This window comes from Nicotiana tabacum, chromosome 6 (genome assembly GCF_000715075.1).
Source record: "Nicotiana tabacum cultivar K326 chromosome 6, ASM71507v2, whole genome shotgun sequence".
In the NCBI taxonomy this organism is placed as follows: Eukaryota; Viridiplantae; Streptophyta; class Magnoliopsida; order Solanales; family Solanaceae; genus Nicotiana; species Nicotiana tabacum.
In genome coordinates, this window is record NC_134085.1 from 114388713 (window position 1) to 114415930 (window position 27218).

Genomic DNA, 27218 nt, shown 5'->3' on the forward strand with positions numbered 1-27218 from the left:
GGGTGAGCTATGGTTATAATTTTAAAACATACGTACTCTTTAATTTTAAACAAAGAAAATTGTTTTAAATTAGTTTATATATATATATATATATATATATATATATATATATATATATATATAAAATTGTTACACAGGATAAATAGAAAATGAGTTCGGACGTTCTCATTGTGACCACTATCTTTATCATCCACCATTTTTTGGGCGTAGAAGAAAGAGATTGAGATGTTGAGAACCTGATGATCATGGGTACTACTGTTGGATGATATCGGCATATGATAATTTGACGGTTGAGATTTTGTCGGAAAGCTGACGACTAAGACTTAGAAATTAGGTCGAGTAATAAGTACAAAATTAGCGGTGGATTTTAATTGGATTCAAATAAAAAAAATTGGGGTGGATCCATTTGTTTCTGAACTATCTTTCCGCTAAAATTAAGGATAATTTTGATCCAAAATATTACGACAGGGGTCCAAACATACTGATAAGTAACAATGGGGAAAGAGCAGAAATAAGAGTATTTGATAAAGTGAATAAATAAATTTATGGTTTAAACTGAAAATTCTTTGGGAGCATGTTAGACAAAGAGGACTTCAAAGAAATAACCATCATTTGAGAGCAAAATTATTCCAGGCTAATAAGTGTCTGGATTCATTGATTCTTATCTTTAAGATACAAGAGAACTTGTGATTTTTTTTTTTGGTATTTTATTAATTTCTATGAAAAACATTTATTAAGAAACTTTTTAAAGTTACTGTATAATTTTCAGCAGGAAGGGAGATTCATTTCATTACGATATCCCTCCTTTTCTGACAATTTATCATTTGACTATTTTGGTACAACTTATTAAGGGTGGACATTGGTCAGTTCGGTTCGATTGTGAATATTATCGGTTCGGTATATCGGTTTATAAATATACTAAACCGATAACCGAACCGATAAGATATCGGTTATCGGGTATCGGTTACTCGATTATCGATCCTTATCGGTTCGATTATCGGTTTACCCGATAAGAATAAAAAACATAAAAAAAAATCATGTTTTTATTATACAAAATCGTGATCATGCTATTAAGAGAAATGAACTGAATTTTGCTCTTAAGAAAAGGGGATTAAATTTTAACTTTAGAAAAGAAAATTTTCTTTGCATTTAAAAATCCCAATGAATTTGATCTCAATTTTTAGAGTTATAAGTTAGTAGGAGTAAGGAATAAGACATTCAATAATTTAATCTTACTAACTATTTCACTGCAGGTGAGCATAATTCACAGAAAAATAATAAAATCCTAATCTTGTAAATACTAATGAATTAATGCAACAAAAGAAACAAATAAAAAAATAAAAATATGAACAATTAATTCTTTAAAGTTACTAAAAATCTTAACTGAAAAATTAATATGATAAATTCATAAAAGTTTAAAACTTACACTAAAAATTAAGGTCTAAAGATGAAAGAGCATCTGTCGAGAGAATGAGAGAATGAAGCTATAAGGTGGCTTATTATACTTAGTAGTTAAAATTATAATTTTGTTAAAATTTATTGGGCTATCGGTTAAACTGTTAATAAAATTGGGCAAACCGAGACCCGAACCGATTATCCAATAATCAAATAATATTAAACCGTTATCAAACTATTTACCCAATAGCATTTTATCGGTTCGGGCTATCAGTTATACCCGATATATGCCCAGCTCTACAACTTATCTCTACAACTTATGGTCGGAGATACTCTTGTAGTAAACCGATTGTAACATAGTAAAAAATAATATTGTATTATATAATACTAGTTATTTATTTCAGCCAAAAGAAAAAAAGAAAAAGAAAAAGAAAAACTCTATTATAGAATGGGTTGATTCTAAAACCCTAAACCCCAAACACCGTCCCCCTTCTCTCCCAGTCTAAGTCTCAGGTTAACAAAAAGGCAAGAGACTCTCTCCTTTAGAAAACCGTCAATACTACGCACGCCGTTGCAGAAGAGAGTTTATAGCTTGGTTTAAGGATGGCGACTTCGTTGGTTGCTCAACTGCAGCGGTTAGCAGTCCCGGATTCTGAGCAGCCGCGTAAACGGCCATTCACTCGTCCTTCAATCTTGTTTGACCCTAAAGAAGCCGCTGATATTGAGCTCGACGCCATTCTCAACATTGCTCTCTCAGGTCCCAAGCCACCTTTTAAAATATTCAATAATTAGCTGGACTTCTATTGCTCTTGTTGTTGTTATTATTATTATTATTATTATTATTAATATAATTCATTGGTATTGGACATCATCTAAATGAAGCTTTTGCTGGTGTTTCTTATATGCAATTCAGGTTTGGAGGTGTTAATAAGCATCGAAGAAAAATTTAACAAGTACAAAAATGACTTGTTTAGTTACGGGAGTAGAGAGTTGGATAGAAATTTGATGGGCATTGACGAAAATAACCGAATTAATGCATCAATCAGTTCCTACTTGCATTTGTTATCAGGATATTTCGAGTTATCAGCAGCCCTAAAGACATTAGAGTACTTGATTCGTAGATACAAGTAAGCTAATTCAATTCTGTGCACACACTCTTTATTGGCGCTTCCAAAAGCAAATGCTAGTTACATTTGTTCTATAACTAACTATTTCATTGATTTTTTTCTACAGAATTCACATGTATAATATAGAGGAATTAATTTTGTGTACCTTGCCTTACCATGACACGCATGTATTCGTTCGGGTTGTACAACTAATAGACACTGGGTAAGAATGTTAATGTTTGTTATGTGGTGGAAGAGGTGATGGGATAGAAGAAAATAATACCTTCAGCCTGTTTCAGGAATAGCAAATGGAAATTTCTTGAAGGGGTTAAGGCTTCCGGTGCACCACTCCCCAGGAAGATTATTGTGCAACAAAGTATACGTGATTTGGGGATCTTAGATGTTTTGTGCAATTATGTATGTATACGTGATGGTCATTTTGATGTTTTTTTTTGTATTTTTTTTGGATGTTTTACAAATTTTATGAGTGGAAATATTTAGGTGTCAACATCAAAGAAGGTTCAGCCATCAAGGCCTGTCACTGGTTTTTGTACAGCTGTAATTTTTGAGGTCTTAGGATCACTCACTACTATAGACAGTGACGTAGTGAGGAGAGTCCTACCTTTTGTGGAATTTGGACTTCAACCAGGCGCCAGAGGAGGAGCCGATCAAAAGGTTAGCTTAGTGGCTTCGTATGTGATAGTTGTTTTATGTTATAATCGCTTCTTGACATTCTTTTCCTTTTGCCTCTTGTCACCAAGGGCTCCTTAGTGTAAAGATTTCAGGCGTAGTTTGATACTCTAGAGTAGAGGTTGGCTAGCTTGACCTGTAATTTATTGATATGGAGGCTGTAATGTACAAGTTCTGTTTGTTTGTTAGTGCTACCCTAACAGAGATTTATGCATGTTGTAAAATGAAACTGTGGAAATACAGTCATATTTGATGTGTTTTTTGCATTCCGTTCATGTTAACTTATATTTCTAGAGTCTTTCTTGTAGCTTCCTCTTTTATCTATTTGATTAAAATGTGAAACATATTCTGTATCGGTGAAGCTATATCATTATATTCAGACATTCTAGAGGCTTCAATCCATAGAACATTCATTGATCTTGTGGTTGGGATTCGGCTTTTGTAGGCTGGTGCTTTGATGATCGTAAGCTTACTAGCTGATAAGGTAGCTCTGTCCCCTAAGGTTGTCAAAAGCTTGATGCGTTCCCTTGCTGAAATTGCTCGAGCAGATGCAAGAGATTCTACTGACTTGCAGTGGTGTCGTATGTCTTTGATGGCCCTAATCAATCTTGTCCAGGTATCAGTGTGTTTCATTCAATTTGGTATCAGAGGTGAACTAGAATTTTATTACTGTCCGTGTCCAGGATCTTGAACAAAATAGTTTTGTTAGTCAAATCGTGAAGCTGCAATGCATAGAAGTGTTTTCAGTACGTGTTCCCTCTGATTTTGATTAGAAGGATGGTAGTTTGCAGCTAAGTTGCTCTGACACGGGTACGGTTGTCCGATACGGCTGCGGATCTAGAGGTCGGATCCTTTAAAATGAAAATTTTAAGATTCGGGGATACGAATCCTAGAACCGACACGGGTGCGGGGATACGGCTAAAAGTTTGCACACTTGTATTAATATTTGCCGTGCTAAGACAAAATGTTTGCACACTTGTAGTAAATTTGCTACAGTAACGTGATCATAAAGGTAAAGTATGTCAAAAAGCATATGACTTTTTAAAAAAGAGCTACAGTAACTCTTTTTTGTGGCCCATATTGCAAGTAGATGCAATATTTAATGAGAGACAACTATAACTTTTCATAAACGGCAAAATATTAGTTGTCAATTAAAAAGTGGTCAATTCCTAATTTGTCTCATTCTTCATCCGTTCTCTGTACTCACCTCTTCTTCTTTCCATCTCTGAGTCTTCTTCCCCAACAAAACCTTTTCCATCTCTTTGTTTTTTTTCAGTACAAAACCCATTATGCCTTAGTCCAGTAGTCCACCACCCATCTTTTGCTTCTCTGCCCAAAAAAAAACAGGAGCTCTTGATTTCAAAAGCTGCAGCATGAACAAGAGGATTGACCAAGACAAAAAGCTCAAAGGAGACAAAAGACTAATATAAGAAGGAGAATATCAGCGAAATTGAAGGTATTTCGTTTCCCATCTCTTCAAATCTTTACTTAGTGAAATTAATTGGGAAAAATTTTGGTCAACGCACCCGATCTTTGTCTGACCATATCCGACACAGATCCCACACCCTTACCCTTGTCAGTGTCGTGTCGACACGGGTACGACACCCAAATTACGTGTCCGAGCAACTTAGGTTTGCAGTTCTTTCTGATATACTGTCATATGCAAATCATGTTGTGTTCTACTGGAAAGCATTCTGGACTTAAAGGACTGATTTCTTCACCCGATCATTGTGATAGTTTTGTATTTTTTATTTGGCTCTTTATCACTGAGTTACCTTAAAAAATTATTGTTCGTATGGTCATTGATGCTAAATAATCAACCAAAAATTAACTACTTGTATATATTTTATGACAGCTAGATATCCAAATGGATATTAGACAATGTTAAGTGAGCTCAAGAGCACCTGTGAATTATGATTTTTTTTTTTTGAGAAGGTAACATTTGTTGCATATATATTAACTGTGTCAAAACAGAAATAATTAACCATAATTACTAAGGGTGGTACAAGAAGATTCTCAAGTCCTTACAAGGATCCTAAAACATCAACAAAAGATTCTGGATCTTCCATGTACTCTTGCTTACACCAAAAATAAAAAAGAGCTAAACAATGCATTTTCATCCTCTGGATTGTACTATGTCTATCTTCAAAACATCTTTGGTTTCTCTCTTTCCAAACAATCCACCAAATGCAATCTGGGACAATTTTCTATCTCTCTTTCTGGTTATGGGAGTTACCGAGTCTATTCCAGCATTCTAGAAGTTCAATAATACTTCTTGGCATTACCCACATGATTCCTTTCAAGTTAATGAAAATCCTCCAAATTTGTTATGTTATCCTGCAGTGCAAAAAAAGATGGTTGATTGTCTCTGCATCTTCTCCACATAAGTAGCATTTGGAGCATAGGTGGAAGCCCCTCTTCATAAGATTATCTTGAGTTAAGACTGCTTTTCTGGCTAGCAACCACGTGAAGCAGACAACTTTGTATGGAATTTTGACTTTCCAAATTAGTTTCCAAGGCCAACTTCCAATCTGATTATTAGTGGTGTTGTATTCCTTATAGGCGGACTTGACTGAGAATTTACCTTGATTATCCCTTTGCCAGAACATATAATCTTTCAGGAGGGGATGTCCCTTTGAATTGATCCAAGGTGTTGTAGAATTCTGTTAGCCTGACGATCTCTCAGTCACTGAATAATCTTCTATAGCTAAGGTTCCATCCTTGGTTTGACCATACATCTCCCACATATGCTCCTTGTTGCTGGTTCAGACTATAAATGTCTGGGAAAGTCTGTTTCAAAGGACATTGGCCTAGCTAGGTGTCATCCTAGAAAGAAGTTTTTATTCCATTGCCCACCTTGAATCTGGATTTGTTTCTGAACTTTGGCCACAAGTTCCTGATTGATCTCCATAGACTGACACCATAAGGACTGGTTGTAGAGTTGGTAGTCCAATTGCTTTCCATTCCATACTTCACTCTAATGACATCTTTCCACAGTGATTGTTCACTTGAAGCGAATCTCCAGAGCCATTTCATCATTAAGCTGTGGTTCTGAATTCTTAGGTTCCTAATGCCCAGGCCCCCTTCCTTCTTGCTGGTTACAAGTGCGTCCCAATTGACCAGGTGAATTTTGCCTTTGTCACTGTTGCCTTGCCAAAGAAAGTTCCTTCTCAATGCATCTATTCTTTTGGCTACATTTGCCGGGATAGGAAATAGAGACATCATGTAAGAGGGTAAGGCATCCAGTACATTATTGATTAGAACTAGTCTGCCCCCTAGGGAAAGATATTGGCTTTTCCAGTTAACTAGTTTCTTTTCACACTTCTCGAGTACACCATTCCAAATTTCTTTTGACTTGCTCTTTGCTCCCAAAGGCATGCCAAGATACACTGATGGAAGTTCTCCAATTCTCCCTCCCAGAATGTTAGCTAGGTATTGGATATCAGGGACCTCATTGACTGGATATAGATGACTCTTGCTCTAATTAATATGCAACCCAGATATGGCTTCAAATAGAATAAATATCACCCTCAGAATTTTCAGTTGATCTCTATCTGCTTCACAAAAAACTAGTGTGTCATCAGGATATTGAAGGTGTGTGACTAGATTGTTGACAGCCCTAGTAGATACATTGAATCCCTTGATCCAGGTGTTACCCTGAGCAGTTTTCAACATGTCATTAAGACCTTCCATAGCAATGATGAACAGGAATGGGGATAAGGGATCACCCTGTCTCAGTCCTCTCTAGGATGAGAAGAAGCCAGCTGGGGAACCATTGATAAGGACGGAGAATTTGACAGTGCTTATGCAGAATCTGATCCAGTTGATCCATTTGCCTCCGAACCCCATCTTCTCCAAAATTCCAAGCAAATAACTCCAGTTTAAATGATCAAAAGCCTTCTGAATGTCCAGCTTACATAGGATGCCTGGGAGTTTGCTTTTGATCCTTGTGTCTACACATTCATTTGCTATAAGAATGGCATCCATTATCTGTCTCCCTTTGATAAAGACCATCTGTTGAGCATCCACCAATTTATGTACCACTTTCTTAAGTTTCTCAGTCAACAACTTAGAGATTATTTTGTAGATGCTACCTATTAGGCTGATGGGTCTAAAGTCTTTCAATTCCTCCACCTTCTTAGGAATCAAAGCCACATAGGTGGCATTAAAGCTTTTTTCAAAAACACCTCTCTCATAAAATTTTTGAATAGCAGCAGTGACATCAACATTGACTATCTCCCAACAGTGAGTGAAGAAGGCCATGGTATAGCCATCAGGCCCAGGAACTTTATCCTCAGCACATGCTTAAACACTGCTCCATATCTCTTGGGCTTCAAACAGACTCTATAGTATTTGGCTTTCTTCTGGAGTGATCATAGGACAAACTCTAAGGTTTCCACGGGGCCTCCATTCTTCAGATTCAGCGTAGAGGTTTTGATAGAATGAGATGATTTCCATCTTGATGTCTGCAGGATTTCTGATAGATTCACCTTCAACTTCTAACATGTCAATGTTGTTGTTCCTGGCAATTTTATGAAAGAACTTGGTATTATTATCTCCTTGATTCAACCAAAGAGCTCTTGATCTCTGTCTCCATGCGACTTCTTCTTTTCTTGCTATCTCCTCAAATTCCACTGTTAATGATGCTTTTGAGAGTATTTCATCTTCATTTAGATTCCTGAGGTCCTGAATCTCCTCTAATTCACTTAATTGAGAGAGGATGTTAAGCTTCTGCATTTCTAGATTTCCCCGGATGGTTTTGCTCTACTCTTTGAGTTTTGCTTTTAAAGCCTTCAGCTTGAAGGCTAGAGTGTAATCAGGTCTTCCTTCACAGCTGAAAGAGTCCCACCATTCTTTGACTCTCTCTTTGAAACCCTCTGTCTGTAGCCACCAATTTTCGAATTTGAAATAGGATTTGATAGGCTCCCAATTTCCACATTGAAGTAACAGAGGCGTGTGATCAGAAGTTACTCTATGTAAGGTTGATTGTTTGATACTCCTGAAACCCTCATCCCAATCTTCAGAAATAAGAAATCTGTCTAGTCTAGCTGCAATGTCATGTCTGACTCCTTTCCTCCAAGTGAACTTACTTCCTAGTAGTTTTAGATCTACCAACTCCATATCCTCGATGAATTCAGAGAAGTCAGTCATTGATCTGGAAATTCTGTTATAACTTTTCTTCTCTGAAGGAAATCTAACTATATTAAAGTCCCCACATACCACCCAGGGACCCGAGAACAAGCCTCTTGTTGCACCAATTTCCCACCAAACTTCTTCTCTCTCTGCCATATCATTAGGAGCATAAATACTGGTTAAGTGCCAAGACAAGTCTTGTGTTTTTCCAGTGAACTTACATGTGATAGAGTAGGAAGCCAAGCTGATTGTTTCACCTTCCCCTACCCTGTTGTCCCACATCAGTAAAATGCCTCCCTTGTTACCGCTAGCCTCTAGTTGTGCAAATCTGCACCATCTATTGGCCCATAATTCTCTCACAATTCCTGTGATATCTCCTTCAATTTTGGTCTCCTGAAAGCAGTATACGTCAGCTTTCCAAGTGTTAATGCAACTGTTGATCAGTCTTCTCTTCCTTGCCTTGTTCAATCCCCTCACATTCCATGATACAATATTGACTTTCATTGATCTTGGTTGATGTGGTAGCCCCCTCTGCTTCTGGTACCATTGCTTTTGAAATTGCTCCCAATGTCCAGGTTCTTTAGAACCCTTAGATTTAGGAGTTGTTGTCACCATTATTCCTGCAATACCCCTATGTGTTTGTCTTTTTTGATCAATCTTCATGAAGAGCTGTAAAGCCTCTTTTTCGCAACCTTGGAAAACCCCAAATGCTTTACCAAGTTTGATGATGTTTTGGTGTACCCAGATAGGTGTATCAAAGTCAGGGTCCTTCTCAGGCTCTTGGGAGTGTGAATTTAAGGGTTCAACCTCTTCAATTGCCCATTCAGTATTTTCCTCCCCTACTGTGTTTTGCAAAGGTTGTAAACCTAGTGGAGAGCAATCTAGTTCTTCCGTAATGATCATGGCACTTTCCTTGTCAACTGGGTCTAGTTGGGCTTCTTCGTTTCCTTCTTCTTCTGATGTTGCCCTCTCTTCAATCAGATTTGACTCTGGTTCGTTGTTTGCAACAAGCAAAATTTTAGGAGGCAGAGAAATTGCTTATATTTCTTGAATTAGTGGGTCTGGTCTGTATTTAGTAGAGTGTTCCAAATTGGGCTTGTCTTCTGAAATGACTTGGGCCATGATATTTGGGCCCAAAGATTGCTTATTATGTAACATGAACCTTGTTTGTATCGGGTCATTTAATTTAAATGCCCCCTCACGTGTTAGGTCACGCGTAGCTTCTGGAAACCTAGGCTGTAAGGCTTTTGAGCAACCCACGTGCCCCGTCCCATCTCCATATTCTTGAGGCCCCCCACTGCCATCATAGAGCCTGCGATTGCCTGCTGGTCCAAGACCTTCATCTCTCTTCCTTCACCGGAGGAAAATCTTACTAACGACTCGCACCAGACTTGGATAGTGTAAGTAATTCCTTCGTTTTCAATGATTACTGCCTTAGGGATAAATTCCCCATCTCCTCTCACCTTCAATCTGACCCATTTCAGGTGATTTTTGAGTTCCGTCTCTTCCTCAGTTTGAACCCAACCTCCACAGTGATCTCCTACCTCTTTGAAGACTTTCTGGGACCAGAGATGAAGTGGGAGTCCAACAAGTCTGACCCAAACATGTTCTATCTTCTCCATTTTTGATATAGAGCCCACTGTTGGCGACCACCATTGAAGATGAAATTTATGAAACTTCCATTTCCAGTTCCCTTTTAGCACATGTTCAGTAGTTTTTTTCGAGGAAAACTCAAATAGAAAGTGATTTTGGCCCATCTCATAGATGTTTACCCCATGAGCTTGCTTCCAAGTGCTGCTGGTCCACCGTAGGATCTCCGAGAGGGTCGGGATGTCGGAAATCTCAACTGGAAGGCTACCCACCACACTCTGGAAAGGAGTTCATTTTGGACAGTGCTGGTTCCTCCAGAGATTTTGATGATGCCCTCTTTTCCATGCACAGAGGCCTCTTCCATTTCTCTGGTTGTCCATTTGTTTCTTCTGATTGTGTCTGAATAAAAGATTCCTTCCTCTGTATTCCTAGGGACAATAGTAACTGCCCTCTGGGCTCTGTCATTAATGAATCTTGATATTTTGACTCAATGTCCAACCACCCTGTATTAAATGCCAATTCAGGTATAATAATAATAGATCTCCTTTCTTTTGCATGTTTATAATACTTATGTAGCGTCCATATTTGTTGAAGTTTCTCGAGCATAAGAACTCAAAAAAGTGGTCTTGGGACTTCCATCTTCTCACTGAATTACCCTTCCCTTTCGAAGCTTCTGTTAGAGCATAGCATAACCATTCCATCATCTTCTAGCTGAAAAAAGTCCTCCTGAACATGTTATGCTCTCTTTCTGTCCAGTTATACCATGTCTCTGCTCTAGATTCCTCCTTGATTATGTCGTATGATTTGGAACCTACAGCAAAGTAAATTGCATTGTCATCCATTTCCACTGATATGGTGAGTGAAATCTGGCCGGAAAAAGGCACCCCGTCACCGGAAAAAAGTAAAAGTGGTCGGAATCTAGAACTTGATGGATGGGTGGGGTCGGAATAAGGCCGCGAAGAGGCTGTCCAAAGAGAAAAGGATGAGATCTGGCCTGGAATTGGCACACGCGCCGGCGCGTGGTGGAGATGTCGCCGGAGGTCTGCCGTGCGTGGCGGCGCGTGGAAGGGCGTACACCGGAACTGTTTTCAGGGGTAGGCTCGCGTCATTGTTGTCTCTCGGATGGTGTTTGTAAAAACTCAGGATTCCGGGTTCTCAAACTCCTCGGGGAGTGTGCCTAAGAGCATCTGTTTTTAACAAATATGTGCTTGCTTACATTCGAAAACATAAACATGTGATTTAGTAAATTAGAACCCATTGTGGAGTTGTTGGGCTAAGCTTTTAGAAAAAAAAACTTTTTACCATCAACAATTTCTAAAAGCTTAGCCCAATAACTCCACAATGGGTTCTAATTTACTAAATCACATGTTTATGTTTTCGGAGCATCACATGTAGAGTTTTTTGGGGTCCCACTCGATTTCGAGGAATAAAGGGAGGGCTTGACCAGTTTAAGTAGCAGAGTGGTGTTTAATGATAAACTTTCTTGTTTGATTGCAAATGGGCAATTGAAAGCTTCCTTATTTGTTATTGGGTTGGTTCCAAGGGGTAAATGGTGTCTTTCTGTTAGTCTATTACTGTATTATCGTTAACACCATTTTGTTGCTGATAGAAAATTATGTTGAATTAAAAAAAAGAGAACTTTTCTGTATCGGCTTACAGAAATATTTCCTTTTTTTTGTTGATAAAGTAAGGTGTTTCTTTAAGAAAAGCATCAAGAAGATACGTAGTACATAGTTACAGTAGGCCTAGTTACAAAGGAGAAGAACAAAAGAGAGAAGTTAGGCCCTATACAAAGTGTCAATCTAGGACAATAGTACTAACAAAGTCCAAAAAATGTGCAGCTGGGGACAGTTTTGTCCAGCAAAAAAGTTCAAGTAGGCATTTTGTCTTAAGAGAGTGATTTGGAGTTGAGATGCCATCAAGAAATTTTCTATTCCTCTTTGTCCATGAACACCAAAAAATAGCTGCAGGAATCATCAACCAGATTTTCGTGATGGCCTTATCAACTTTCCACAAACTCTAAGTAATGTCTGCCTGTCTCATATTCTGTGGCATAACCCAGCTAAGGCCAAAAATACTGTAGTACATATTCCATATATCAGTGGCAGCTGGGCAGTGCAGGAACAAATGAATGATAATTCCTGATTCCTCCTACATAGTTAGCATCTGTTGACCAGCTGGAATCCTCTTGTGTTAAGGTTGTCTTGTGTTAGACAAGCTTCATATAGCAATCCAATTGAAGCATAACAGCAACATACCCAATATTATCCCACAAAAACTGCTCGTGCTGAGCACGACCTCAAGCTAAGATGTGAGCTTAAAAGAAGCCTGCTTGTTGGGGTTTTAAACTTTTTTCTAGATTCAAAATAATCACTCAAAGGCAATAACATGCACCATCAATGGCCAAACAATTTTAGAACACCTTACCCTTTAGGGGTTTACTCTTCTACTTAGGGAAAGACATATTAGGAGTATGTTAGAGTGAAAAGGAGATGAAATAGAGTGACTCAAACAAAGAAAAGTTGGAAATTTGTGCCTATACTAACAAGTGAAACACGACCCTACTTAAAAAATGCACAGCTTTTAATATTGAAAGAATTTGATTATGACTCTTGGAGAAAAATTGTGGACCTTGAAGCCTAGTTTCTAACGGTTCGAATCATTTGTCATTTGGATACTTCTACAAAGTTTTTTTTCCTAATCGTTTTCTACTTCTTCTTCCGTTTTGTGGGTAGGTTCCATTTTGGCATTACCAACCCCATGTAATTGCTCCACGATTCCCTGTGGGGTCTGGGGAGGGTAGTGTGTATGCTGACCTTACCCCTACCTTGTGAGGATAGAGAAGCTGTTTCCAATAGACCTTCAGCTCAGGAAAGCATAAGCACCACATTAATAAAAATATAGACAAGAAGAGACAATACCAAAAAACCATATAAAAGTAGATTAAAAACAACAAGATAGTAAGGTGATCAACAATGAAAGAAAAGAAAGGTTAGTCATAAAAACCTACTACTAACAGAAAGCGAGACTGCTTGCCAATACTACTGTTATGAACACTCTAGACTACCTACTCTACTACCTTAATCCTCGATCTCTATACCTTCCTATCAAGGGTCATGTCCTCGGTCAACTGAAGCCGCGCCATGTCTTGCCTAATTACCTCTCCCCACCTCTTCTTGGGCCTACCTTTACCTCTCCGTGGGCCCTCCAATGTCAACCTCTCACACATCCTCACCGGGTCGTTTGTGCTCCTCCTCCTAACATGACCAAACCACCTAAGCCGTGCTTCCCGCATCTTGTCCTCAATAGGGGTCACACCCACCTTGTCGCGAATAACCTCATTTCTAGTCCTATCTAACATGGTGTGCCCGAACATCCATCTCAACATCCTTATCTCTGCTACCTTCATCTTCTGGACATGAGCGATCTTGACCGGCTAACACTCGGCCCCATACAACATCGTTGGTCAGACCACCACTCTGTAGAATTTACCCTTAAGTTTCGTTGGCACCTTCTTGTCACACAAAACACCGGAAGCGAGTCTCCATTTCATCCATCCCGCCCCAATACGATGTGTGACATCTTAATCAATCTCCCCATCCCCTGAATAATAGACCCAAGGTACTTAAAACTACCTCTCTTAGGGATGACCTACGAGTCCAGCCTCACCTCCCCTTCCCCTCCTCGAGTCTCGCCACTTAACTCATACTCCAAGTATTCTATCTTGGTCCTCTCAACTCGAAACCTTTAGATTCTAGGGTCTGCCTCCATGCCTCTAATTGCGCGTTCACACCGTCTCATGTTTCGTCAATCAATACAATATCATCTGCAAATAGCATGCACCACGGCACCTCCCCTTGGATGTGGCGCGTCAGTACATCTATCGCCAGAGCAAACACAAAAGGGTTGAGTGCCGACCCCGGATGCAACCCCATCATATCCAGAAAATGGTCCGAGTCCCTACCACCGTCCTCACTCGAGTCTTTACTCCATCATACATGTCCTTAAATCAACCTAACATAGGCAACAAGTACACCTCTAGCCTCCAAACATCTCCACAAAATCTCCCTCGGAACTTTATCGTACACATTTTCTAAGTCGATGAACACCATATGCAAGTCCTTCTTTCTCTCCTTATACTGCTCCATTAATTTCCTAACAAGGTGAATGGCTTCTGTTGTCGAACGCCCCGGCATAAACCCAAACTGGTTCTCGGAAATAGACACACTCCTCCTCACCCTTAGCTCTACCACTCTCTCCCAGACTTTCATAGTATGGCTAAGCAGCTTGATACCCCGATAGTTATTGCAATTTTGGATATCACCCTTGTTCTTGTATACAGGAACCATCGTGCTCCACCTCCACTCTTCGGGCATCTTCTTCGTTCTAAAATATGACATTAAATAACCTAGTGAGCCACTCCAAGCCTGCCTTGCCCGCATTCTTCCAAAACTCCACCGGGATTTCATCCGGCCCGGTCGCTTTGCCCCTGCTCATCTTACGCATAGCCCCTTCAACTTCATCAACTCTAATCCGCCTACAATACCCAAAGTCACAACGACTCCCGAAGAGTTCCAATCACCCAGTACAGTGTTCCTCTCCCCCTCCTCGTTCAAGGGACTATGAAAGTAGGTCTGCCATCTCCGACGTATAAGCCCCTCATCCAACAAAACTCTACCTTCTTTGTCCTTGATGCACTTCACTTGGTCCATGTCACGCGCTTTCCTTTCTCGCGCCTTGGCTAACCTGAACAACCTCTTATCCCCAGTCAGCCCTCGAGTTCCTCATACAAACGACTAAAAGCTGCAGCCTTGGTCGCCGTAACTGCTCGCTTTGCCTCTTATAAATTGAAGCATATAACCTTAATAGGTAATTTGGTCCTCCATATCAATTTCCATGGCTGTGCATCAAGCACCTGATTTTGAGTGCAGCTTTGGTTGTGAAGATACCCTTGCTACCCCAACACAGTGTCTGAAAGATCTTCAACAATGTTGTAGCTCTCCACTCTTGCTAGCATTTCCATCAAACTTTCCATCTCCCAGTCTTGGACAAACCTTCTCAGATGAGTTCTTGTCCATGGAAATTTGGAAAATGTTAGGATATTCATCCATGAATGCTGTGTTATTCAGCCATATGTCCTTCCAAAATCTGATGTGCTCTCCATTACCAGGTTTGGAGTGGATCTTCTGGAAAAATTCATTACTCAATTTTGCTAATATACTTTCAGGGACCAATTCCATAAGGGGCATTTGCAATTTTAGTGCTCCAGTTGTCTCTTTTCCCATGTTTTGCATCTATCACTTTCTTCCAGAAAGCTTCGTAAATCATGAGATCTGGAATTACATGGCTTAACAGGATTAGTTTCGACATAACTTGTTGGAGAGTATCCTTGTCTATTAATATAACGATATCTTGTATCTTATGTATTTTCCTCTGACACATGGTTCCTGATAAGAGTTTTGGATACAATTGAGATTTAAGATAAAAGGTAAAAGAGGGCTTTATCTGCATGCATGCATCACTTTGCCTTATGACTTATCTTTTTTCTTTTTGGGGATAACTTGTTCTTTTGAGAAGGATAACTTGTCTTTTTTTCTTTATAAGTTAATAATAGTGTTGTTGCATGCACATCTATCTTGGACCTTCATCTATCTATACTATATTAAAAGCACGAAAGCCAAGAATGTTGGCCGACCTTTTTGCCCTTCAAAAATAAAATTTTGCATAGGACAAAATCGTCAATTGAGTTTTCCCTAAAATTTAGGAGTTCTAAATCAACTAAATTTTGTGTACTAAATCCTCCTTTCTTTGAAATATGTAGGAATTTCTAATATTAAATACCTTTTAAATCCTTTCCTTTTTTAAATTATGTAATATTACAGTTTGTAAAAGGCAAGTAATATCAAAACTGGAAAAAAGGAAAATCAGTAGTGAAGTGATGTTGTGGTTTTAATTAAATTTCCGTTGTTTATCAAAATAAGGTGGCATTCGTTCTAACTGTAGGTGAAAATGATTATATTTTGATTTTTTTCAAGTTCTCCATAAACTGATTTTTCTATTAATATTTTATAGAGCAAGCACATTAATTTCAATTTTTGCAAAAGTTTAAAAAATTTCAAAGACGTTTTCAGTTTTACAAACTTAAATTTTGTTTTTTGGAAAACTTTACGAAATTATTTTTAACACATCCGTCAAAATAAAGGCCACTTGAGCTCCTTTACATGATAATTGATGTATTTATGTTCTAATCACACAAATCTGACCTATCAATGTTAAACAAAGTAATCCAAACATAATTGTTCCAGAAGCAATTGTTTTGTATCATTTTGTTTTTATCAAGCATAAGTACCGGAATAACAATTGATGAATACTTGCGAAAGCACATAACGAATTTATACCTTGTAAATTTTTATATAACTTTAACACACTGTTTAAAAATATTTGTATATTTTTTAAGATAGGAACATATCCTTTTCTTTTACAATGTTGGCAATTGGCATGCTGGTTGAATTTCGTAAGAGTTTTAGGAATTGTTACTATGTCTCTAACTTCTTACTTCTGTTTAAAATCATTTTGTGCAGTTGCAATCAATTGAAATTATCCCCAAGAAGATCATTGATATCCTTAAGGACATCAGGTATTATGTTGTACCCTGCTCATGTACCAAACATACTACACCCATGTTGCCTTGGTCGGAGATTTATAACTAGCCTCTGAATCCTGTTTCTCGCTGTTTGTCTAAAGGGATATTTCGGGACTTCTAAGTGAATTGGCAGAGGAGTTCAACACAGAGAAATTTCTGGCCTTGTTTTTGGATTCTCTTGTCGAGTACAGGTGGGAATGGCTGCTTTACCTGCTGGGGAGTTTCTCTATTTGCTAGCACCTTTGACTTTAATGTTTTATGTTTTGTAGTTGTTACGATGATCTATGCCATGGGACTTTATTGTCTGTAGTAGAGATGGTTCCTTTAAAAGACTTCATAGCTCATATAGTCTCAAAGCTGCTCAACTCATCTTTGAGAATATTGAAGGACAATGAATCAGCAGCTGCAGATACAGGTCTACATTTTTTAAAGATTGACATGCCTGCCATCTATTCATCCTATTGCATTTTAAAGACTTTCATTGATTTGGCAACATGATGTGCATAATTTTCCTATATGCTATAACTAGTTAAGTAGGCACACACTGTCTGAATGACTGCTTAAATTAAATTCTATTAAATGTTGATAAAAGGAAAAAGATATATTTGGGTACTAAGAAAAGAAGCAGAGGGGGGGGGGTTAAGTGGCAGATTGGAAATGAAATGAAATAAACTCCCATTCTGTTAAGTGGTGACCTTTTTACTTTGTAGTTGTTAAAGGGGTATTATGGGAAGAAACATGTAAGCACCCTTAGTGATAGATTCTTGATGCTCTGTAACTAAATACTTATTCTAGACTTTTTAGCTCATATGATCTCAAAGCTGCTTAACACATCTTTGAGAATATTGAAGGACAATGATTCAGCAGCTGCAGATACAGCTCTACTTTGTTGTAAGATTAGCTTGCCCACCATCTATTCATCCTATTACATTTAGAATACTTTTTATTGATGTTGCAACATGATGTACATAAATGTCATATATGGTATAACTAGTTAAGTAGGCACACACTGTCTGAGGTCTGTGCTTACAATATCTATTAAATGTTGATAAAAGGGAAAAAAATGAATTTGGCTACAAAGAAAAGAAGCAAGAGAAGGGGAGGGGGAGAAAGGGGAATAAGTGGCAGAGTGGAAATGAAATAAACTCCCATTCTGTTAGGTGGTGACTTTTTACCTTTTTACTTTGTCGTGGTTAAGGGGGTATTATGGGAAGAAACATGCAAGTATTACACTACTACTTTGCTCAGCCTTAATGATGTTGATTCTTGATGTTCTGTACCTGCATATCTGAATAAGCGCAAGCTTCTCAGATCCTGTACTTCTTGAATAATATTCCTCTTTCTGCTTTTGCTCGCCTGTATTTCTTTCTCATATCATTCTATGCTTATAATTGTCAGGGAGCCGGTGCAATCTGATATTGGTTTCTCTCCTTAAGAAATATCTGTTTGAGTCACGTGAAGCTGTTAACAGATATATCGAGGTTCGTGTTTGTTGCTTGCCTCTCCAATCTCCATATCCTCTGATGTTTTTGATCCTTTCTTATTTATGGGGTAATTGTGTGGTTCAGTGTAAAATATCTTTCTTCTTCTTTGCATGCAGGATGTTAAACTGCGGTCCCAAAATGACTATGAAATAGTTATCAGGATGTTGAACTGTAATTTGGATCTTTCACATGAAATATCTGGTTCAAAAGTTTGGTTTGCCTTGGAACATCCAAAGGTATATTTGTTTACTTTTCCATATTATATATTTCTACTTGATGGCTTTACCCTTTGGGTTGGCTACTTTCGTCTTATCTTTTTCCGTGTAAGTGCTGTGTTGCTAGAAGATAAAGTAAAAAGATATTTTACCCAAAAAAAAAGAAAAAATATTTTTTGCACTTCACATCTTCAAATACATGAAAGACATGAGCATGACTGCATGATTGGGAGAAACCTTGGTTTTTCCCCCTGATAATTGGGAGCATTCTTCAAAGCAGCAGCACTTTGTTGGCAGTAATATGATATTTTCCACTAAATTGACCGGAATGGGTGGCGATTCGCCCCCATTGCTAGTTTTCTAGCTGCAAGAAAAGCATCCTAAGTTCATAAAGAATTAAAACAGACAGAAAGATAGCACCCGTGTTGCATTCCAGTCGGTATTTTGAGTTAAAAAGTTAGCCAGGAAAATGGAGTCACCCATCTTTAAAGACACTTCACCAGTATGAATGAGTTCTTCAACTGATGAACCTAGTGATATTGGCGTTTGAAGAAGTGCAGTCATTTTTCAATATAAAATGATTTTGTACTTTGTAAATGTTGTTTTAAAGAATAGATCATCATGAGTCTGTACTTTGTAACTTTTGTTTTAAAGAATAGATCATTATGAGTCTGTACTTTTACTTGTTGTTTTAAAGAACTTCTGAGATCAAATTCAGTTGTTTTTGGTACAAACTATTATTTTTTATGCATTTATTTGTGTTTTACTTGCAGGCAGAGGTTCGACGATCTGCGCTTCTGGGTCTGGATGTCCGTGGTATGTTAAATGTTGAAGCAGCTGACTCTCAGGTAATGCGTCATTCCATTAATCTAGATATGTTGTACTCCGTTTCTCAACTATTTGTCCTTTTCTGTCGTTCCTTGATTTTGTGCGGAGAGAAATTGATGCTCCAATAAGATCATAAGCAAAATTGGTATTGTTACTCTTCTTTATGTGATAGTGTCTGCAAAGCTTTAGGTTCTGGCAATTGAGCTGTATTCTGAATTACCAAGGCATTGAGCAGATCTTCAGTTTTTGTGTATTAGATATACTCCTATCAAACTATTAACATGAATAATTGATATAACTTTTCTGTGGTGACTTCATCTTTGGGCCATTTTTACCATAAGCAAAATGAGATAATATGTTGAAGACCGCAGCGTCGCAGTAAAAGTTTAGCTTATACTGATGTGATTCTTGATGATTTTCTTTCTGACATTCAGCTATTTATGTAGCTTGTTGAACATCAAGCATGCTCCTAATTTTTTGGTTGCTGAATGCTAACTTCCTCAGTTGGGACGTTTCCGGATTACAAGACATGGCTTTGTTCTGTAATGGGGAAGAAAATGCCTTTGTACTATGTTTGGGAAGCTCTAGTCTTCATTTTGGTGGTTGTGTTACTTGGCACCATTTGAAATGGTTGAAGGAATTGTGCTTTAAAAGTTTTACTGGAACATGACTTTGCAATATTAATTGGTTGTTGCGTGCAGCTGTGTCTTTTCAAATAATTGTAATTTGGTGGTTTATTTTATTTGGTATGTGAGCTTCTCTAGAATTTGGTGCTCGTATATTCTGCATTAATATTTTATGAGGTGCATTGAATTAGTCTATTGATGAATCTCTTTCCACTACATTTCCCTAATATCTGCTCTTCCATTCAGAGATTTGGCACCATTCAAGATGCTATACTACGCCGGCTCTATGATGAAGATTTGACTGTTGTTCAGGCAGCTTTAAATCTAGAGGCATTGCCCGAAATAATAAGTGCTCCACTTCGTATTGATGCATTCAAGAATGTGCTCCAAAGATGCATTGCGATATTAGCATCAAGTATGTTGAATTTTGCATTTGGTGAATTTTGTCCCAAATTGGACCTTTATATGCCAGCATTTTTGCATTAACTCCTCAAAATTACAGGTGCATCTCGTGGTGCCTCAGTTGCGGTTGATGTTTCTCTGTCTTGCCTCCAGCATGCTACAGTGCTAGATGAGGATGAATATGTGAAGATGGTGGCGGCATTAGTTTTTCCCTTTGTTATAATAATTCCAAAGGTTTCATTTAAGAGTTTCACTTGTTCCCTTTTAGCCCCAGATCTTGCATAATTAGCTTGCTGATTACTTTATTCTTTTTTGATGCTTAATACAGACCCAAAGATTAAATTTGAAAGCGGTTGAAATGGCCAAGCAAATGAAGTGGCCTTTCTATGAGAATCTGGTCAGTGTTTCTCTACTGGATAAGGTAATGGTTATTATTATATTGCCATGTATCTCTTGTTTATTATCGTATAGCAGTTCATCCGATAATGATAAGATTGCCAGTCTTGATTTGAAACCTTAAATAATAGCCTGTTTGGCCAAGCTGGAGAAATCAGCTTATTTTGAGAAGTGCTTTTGAAAAAAATGCTTTTGAAAAAAGTACTTTTGGAGAGAATCAGTTTGTGTTTGGCTAATCAGTCTGAAAAGCACTTTTGAGAAATAATTTGTGTTTGGCCAAACTTGTTAGAAAGTGCTTTTAAGTGTCAAATTACGAATAAGGACATGAATAGATTTATTTAATAATTAATATTATAAGTAAATAAATAATATCAAAATTTTGTTATTACATGCAATAATTAAAAAAAATTCATTTTATTTAAGTAAAATATGAAAATAAAATTAAAAAGTACTTAATTCTTTTAATATAAGTTAAATATATTAAAATTCCTTCAACAAATATAAAAGCATTCACCCCTAAAGACACTATATATTAGAAAGTTTCCTAAAAATAAGAAGAAATATTTATAAATTAATATCCTAAGTATTAGGTTTAAGGGTTATTTTGGTATATACTATATTTTGTTAAGGGTATTTTAGGTAAGAAGAAAAGCCAAAACTGCTTCTGCTTCTGCTTTTGGAAAGAAGCTACTTTTTTCTGCTTCTCTGAAACTGCTTCTGCTTCTTCCCAAAAGCACTTTTTTCCCCAAATAAGCTTGGCCAAACACCTCAAATTAGAAAAAAAAAGTGCTTTTGGGAAAAAAAGCACTTTTTTTTGTCTTGAGAAGCTTGGCCAAACAGGCTATAAGTCTTTTAAGTTTTTAGAATTTCCAGTTGTGCTCAGTTTCTCGCATAGCATGTTTTACCGGCCGCTGTAATTGTTCTGTAGAATCTGAACATAGTAATCTAGGTAGTCACAAACTCCAACTGCTATTTAATTTTGCAATGAGTATTTTGGTTTATTTCTTTCTTTATATTCGGATGTAAAAATATGTGTGCATAACATAATGTGCAGAAATCAACTTTTGAGACTTGCTTTTAGTGAGCTAGCATATAAATGATTGCAGAAGCCTATTCCATACAAATTAAATCTTTCTCTTTTCTTTACCTTTGGGGCAATGGGAGGTTGACTGGAATGTCCCAACTGTTAAGAAAAGACTTTATCGTGAAAAATCTTAAACCGAACCTTTTGTTCTTCTTTTAAGTTTCGTAAAAGAAAATGAACGATCATTGAACTAATCTTGCATTTTTTTATATTTATATTCAGAAATTAGATTCTGGGAAAATATCCTCAATGAACGTGGAAAACATTAATGTGTTAGCAAAAGCATTGTCAACACATCCCGAGGAATACTTTCCTTGGCTAGTAGAATGCTGCAAAACCTTGGAACTGTCAAAAACCTTGTTCTTGTTGGTGTTGTTGCAATCTTTCACGCTGCTCGAAACAGGTAATTTTATGACTGCGGTAGTGCTCGCACTCTATCCTCGTCTTTCATTCTTGACTATGGTGTTGCCTTCTTGCATTTTCTTCAATCTCCTTATTAGAGTTCCTGGCTCTGCTACTGATTCAAATTTCAAAAACTCAGGACTATACAAGCTAATTTTAATATTTGACAAAGGTGTAGAGTGAGTTGAAGAGATACTTTTGCTCTTTACTGTTAGAATTCTAATGTTAGATCACTGCAACTTTCTTTTGGAAAATATTGTGTTTTTTACTTTTGACTCCTCCCCTTCATTGTTAGGAGATACTCGATTTTCAACCTTCTTTGCCACTTGCTTTCCTATCCTCCGAATGGAGTGGGAGTTGCATGAGTCTGCAGGGAATATTTCAGAAGAGGTAGCTGCTATGCTGTGATTTTTTGCCATTCACAGCAGCAGATAAATGTTGCTTGGTTTTTGGCCGCCATCTTTTGCTAATTACCTACCTTACACAATCACAGTTCAACCCTGGATTATGGGAGGGAGACATTGCTGGACTTATTGAACATATGGATGCTACCAACCCGAAAGTACTCAACGGTGAAATTCTTACTAGCTTGTTTTGGAGGCTGCTTGGATCATTTAATAAAGTGGCTGCTGAAACAGGACCTTTGGTTGGTGACCCTTTTTTTGTTTTTACTATCTATTTTTTTCCTGCTTTTTGGTCACCTGATGTATTTCCTGTCTCCATTTGCAGGATAAGAAAGAGAGCTGGTTATGCTGCTTTCGGGAACTGTTTGTTCTTATTGTATCCAGCACGAACCATGTTTTTAAGAAGCATCTGTGTAATGTTGTTGCAAAATGCAGGATCCAGACATCGCACTTCCTCTCAGAGTTCTTTACTGATGAAGGTTTTGAGACAGATCCTTTAACTTCTTCATCATTCTGTTTGAGTGTTGTTATTACAGACTCATTTTTTATGTTCCTTGTAATTGTCATTCCGTCCTTTTTAAGCTGTCCTATCTTGACACTTGAGAATATGAATTCCTGGAAAGGCTCCTACCTTACATTTGCTGTTAATAACCCCATGGATATTGTTTTTCCGGGTTGTAAATTTACTTTTCTCTCAAAGTTCTTTACTGAGGGAGGTTTTGACAATGTTTCCTTTACATTCTTGTTTATTTGGTAACATGTGTTGCTATCACTAATTTTACCATCAATCCTTTTTAATATTCCTCTCTTTTAGTTAACGATTGAAAAAAGTTCTTTTCATGCAGTTGTCATTAATCAATTGTTGAGGCTTAGCTTATCAATTCCTGGATAGACACTGACCTGTCCATTACTGCTGAAACCATTGCGTTCAGTAATGGTGGAACATTTTGGTTCAAGTTTGCATATATACTTCGCTATTCTGATTGGTAGTTTCTTCTGAGATTAAGGTCCTTTGAATTACAAGTTTTTCTGCTAAAATGAAATGGTTGCTATGCAAGCTCTTAAAGAACATTAGCATCTAAAAGCATCCGTAGAATACAAGCATGTTGAAACTACATTCAACCTCATCTATAATATGTGAAATTTAGTTAAGAAGTAAAACTAGTAAATGTGCTATTAAAAGATTAAAAGTTCGTACAAGTTCTCTGGAAAAGAACCTTGTCAATTTTTCTCTCTGGGCAATCAGTCCATTGCCTTTCCTTTTCTCCAGCAAAAATTGATTTCGTTGTTAACTTTCTCTTTCTCTGAGAAAGAAATGAACCTTGTCAATCTTTTTAGTGAGTTCTTGATTAGTAATTGGGCGATATTGCTCTCAAGAGTACATTCATACTGGATTAGCGTTCCAGGCTTGTATGGATATACTATGTGTATCTTGTATGGTCTCTCAAGGATACTTGTGAAATATGAACTTTGCACATCAAGGGAACAAAATTGATGGACGGCAAAGATGCACTTTAGGGTAACTTTTGAAAGTGATTGAACTTCCTAATTTTGCCAATAGTGGGAGGTCTGCTGAAGTTTAAGAAAGGGTTGTTTCAGAAAAGGGGGTCCATGACAGTTGCTTGAATAATAGATTGTTATAATGGCAGAGATGCTTCCTTGATGTTTATGAAATTGGTGAGGATGGTCATTCTGGTCCAGTTAACTGTATAGAATTTTTCATTCGCTGGTCTGTTGTGATCTTCCTTGAGGATTTGTGTTATTCTGTTTTACTATATTTTTGATTGTTTTGATCCTGCAGGAGTTTCTGCCTCTGTCCTTATTGGAAGTCTTCATGCTTGCACGTCTCTTTGCGCTCGTCCGGATGAGAGTCTCACTTTTCAACTCTTTGCTGAATTTCCTTCGATCCTAGTTCCGCTATCAAGTGATAACCAGGTTTTGCATTTATTTCTTAGATCTAGAGTGTTTCAGCAAAACAACTCAAGACTGTTTTCCTAGCAAATTTTCAGGTTGACCTCTTTTGTAAAAAGGGACACATTTTAGCTTGTCTTTTTAACAGAGGAAAGAGGAAACATTTTGTTGCCTATGCTTTTGATGGTGTTCTGTTTCACGTATGTAAACGACATACTTTTCTTTCTATATATAGGATGTGCGCACAGCTGCAATGAACACCATTGATGGACTTCTCTCCTTGTGGTCGCGTGTTAATTTATCCAGATCTAAAAATGGTATTCCTCTCAGTCATAAGTCAGTCAACTCTCCTCTATTTTTTGTGTACCACTCTTGTGCGGGGTATTTTTCCCACATCAACATTTTAGTTCTTTACCCCAGGAAAAAATAAAGGTTCTCTCATGACGTCTTTCTCTTCCATATGGCATTAACATTATGCAAAATGACAGGTCTGCACGCTGTCTGGGTTCATTTTTTGGGAGAACTATTGGGCTTAATAGTTCAGCAGAAGAGATTGCTAATATCGGATAAAAATGTCCTCTCATCATTGTTTTCATCATTGCTGGGCTCGTCCAACGACTCTCTCTTAGTGCAACACAATATTGGAAAGAGGTTGGCTCTGTGCTCCAATAAGACCCATCACTTTTTGCAGTAAATGTTGCATTCTTTGCTAATATCGGACATATTTCTGTTGCATTTCTCTGGCAAGTTACTGCACGACCAAAGCCTAGGAAATCTGAGCATTTATTATAGAATTAGTAATATCTAGATTTGTTGATGTATTTGTTGAACTTGCATGCAAGGGTGTGCCCTAGTGGTCAATGAAGCAGCTAGAAACCATGGGTGGTCGTTCAAACCCAATTGGAGATAAAAAACGACCAGTGATTTTTTCTCATCTGTCTTGGTGGGCAAAGTTACCCGGTACCTATGTTGGTGGGAGGTGGGAGGTAGCAGGTACCCGGTGAAGGAGTCGAGGTACATGCAAGCTGGATCGCATGCCACTGTTAAAATTTTTTTAACACTCTGAAAAGCTTTGTGGAGGTTTCTGTAGAGCCTTACAGTTTAACTTTTTCTAAAAGATTGCCTTCCCACTTTTCTCAGGCCTGTAGTGGCTGGGTCTATGTTAACATTTGCTTTTATCTCTCGAAGTTGGCAAACATTTTTGCTTAGTTGTATCTTGGTATTGCTGTGACCATCTCCAGCGATCTTTCCCCTTTCGGACATGCTTACTCAGTCATAGTTGTTAACTTATTTCTACATTTTTCTGTAACTTTTAGAGGAGTTTACCACTTGTTCTAAAACATGCAGCTGTGTGTACTTTGCAGTCAATACAAGGTCAATATTTCTGGGGAAGGAGAATAAACCTAACAGACCCTGTTGTGGAATTTTTTTAAATTTTTTTGTAATGCTTTTGAAAAATCTTCCGCTGAAGACAGTTTTATGTATAAATAACCATAATCGCTGTAGCTTGAGCTTTGTCTATTTATTTGTTTATTAGAATCTGTTATTAATGATGGTTGGCTTTTTGTTGATAGGTAATGGTTTTTATTAATGGTTGTTAGACTTGGGGCTTGTTGAAAGGCTCATTCTTGGATTCTTGTCAGATGTCAACATCATCTTATGTACAATCACCTTGCATTAATGGAGGTTGCTTATTTTTCCTTTTGCAGATTTGATCAGACTGCTAAAGATGAAATCCTGGCTTTCTTGATAGGTTCTGCCCTTAGATATTCTGCGTATGCTAAGGTTGGCCTTGATAATATGTTTATACATGCAATGTTTTGCTTTATTTTATTTTGACATATTCTACAACTGTTGACAACTTGTATTGCAGCTGAAGATTTTGTCGTTGCTTAAAGGCGTTGGAGATAGGGTTATACGTGTTCATGGTGTTGAGTCATTAATGCTTGATCTTCTTGATAGACGCCAGAAATGCCATATTCGGTTTGACAAGTCATGCCATAAGCTGTCACAAGTTGAAGTCACTATTCTTTGTCTTCTACTGGAGGTAAAATTGTAAAATATCTACATCCCTTCTATTAGCTCCTATTATGTTGATCTAAGCTTCTCACAAGTTTGACTTGGATTGTCGTTGTTCATAGATGTGTCTAATGCCTTCTACTACAACTGTTGGTGACCTTGGCTTCTTGGACCCAATATTAAAGGCCTTGCTGGTTAGCTGACCTTTATCCTACACTCCCACCTTTTGGACATGTACCTATGTAGATTTTTGTACTTTGATGAAGCTTAACCTTCCAAGTATCTTCTGATTGATAATATGCCATACTTTCTGGCCCTAGGTCAGCAATGTGTCGTCCGGAGACCCTGCTGTTCTGAAGCCTTGTATGACTGTCCTGGGGGTTCTTAGCAATTCTTTCTACGCAAATCTGAAGACTGGCACTCAGGTTAATGACTGCACATTTATTACCTTTGCTCTATATGCAAAGAGTGATTTGAAGCAGTTTTCTCCTCATTTTTTCTCATGGATTTTTCATCTTAGCGAGCCAAAGGATGTCATGTTAAGAAAAAAAGAGAGCTGATTGACGCAACTGGGTGTTTGTTGTTGTTGTTGTTGTTGTTGTATATATGTGTGTATTCTTTTCTTGTTTGGCTATTTTGCATATATGAAGCTGTTCTTTTGGTTATTGCTATGTGTCCATTGCCTGATATATACTCCCCATTCCCATTTAGTTGTCATGTTTGCTAAAATTGTTGTTCCAAAATACTTGTAATTTTAGAAATCAAGAAAGAATTAATTATTTTTTCCACCTTTACCCTTACTCTAATAAATGGGGAGTATATTAATGTAGGGAAAGGAAGACAAGTAATAATTGAGCTGAAAGAATAAATAAGGGTAATTTAGTCAAATT

At 37.6% G+C, this 27218-nt stretch overlaps 1 protein-coding gene across 3 annotated transcripts in view; it reads left to right on the forward strand.

The window, feature by feature from the left end:
- Nucleotides 1-1859: 1859 nt before the first annotated feature.
- Nucleotides 1860-27218, forward strand: part of LOC107793828 (uncharacterized protein At3g06530) — a 39887-nt gene continuing 14528 nt past the window's right edge. The window contains exons 1-26 of one of the 3 annotated variants that reach the window (XM_075255192.1): nt 1860-2152; nt 2309-2522; nt 2629-2724; nt 2801-2918; nt 3003-3176; nt 3637-3807; nt 16496-16551; nt 16659-16748; nt 16827-16972; nt 17956-18038; nt 18158-18277; nt 19030-19104; nt 19957-20125; nt 20213-20346; nt 20441-20533; nt 21815-21995; nt 22290-22384; nt 22488-22640; nt 22724-22877; nt 24200-24333; nt 24545-24626; nt 24798-24960; nt 26019-26094; nt 26183-26356; nt 26451-26522; nt 26649-26753. In XM_075255192.1, the coding sequence (XP_075111293.1) occupies nt 1999-2152; nt 2309-2522; nt 2629-2724; nt 2801-2918; nt 3003-3176; nt 3637-3807; nt 16496-16551; nt 16659-16748; nt 16827-16972; nt 17956-18038; nt 18158-18277; nt 19030-19104; nt 19957-20125; nt 20213-20346; nt 20441-20533; nt 21815-21995; nt 22290-22384; nt 22488-22640; nt 22724-22877; nt 24200-24333; nt 24545-24626; nt 24798-24960; nt 26019-26094; nt 26183-26356; nt 26451-26522; nt 26649-26753 (3282 nt within the window). In that variant the 5' untranslated portion in view covers nt 1860-1998. Of the gene's footprint in view, nt 2153-2308; nt 2523-2628; nt 2725-2800; nt 2919-3002; nt 3177-3636; nt 4648-16495; nt 16552-16658; nt 16749-16826; nt 16973-17955; nt 18039-18157; nt 18278-19029; nt 19105-19956; nt 20126-20212; nt 20347-20440; nt 20534-21814; nt 21996-22289; nt 22385-22487; nt 22641-22723; nt 22878-24199; nt 24334-24544; nt 24627-24797; nt 24961-26018; nt 26095-26182; nt 26357-26450; nt 26523-26648; nt 26754-27218 lie in introns of all 3 variants that reach the window. The other 2 variants (XM_075255193.1, XM_075255194.1) reach the window with 2 other exon arrangements.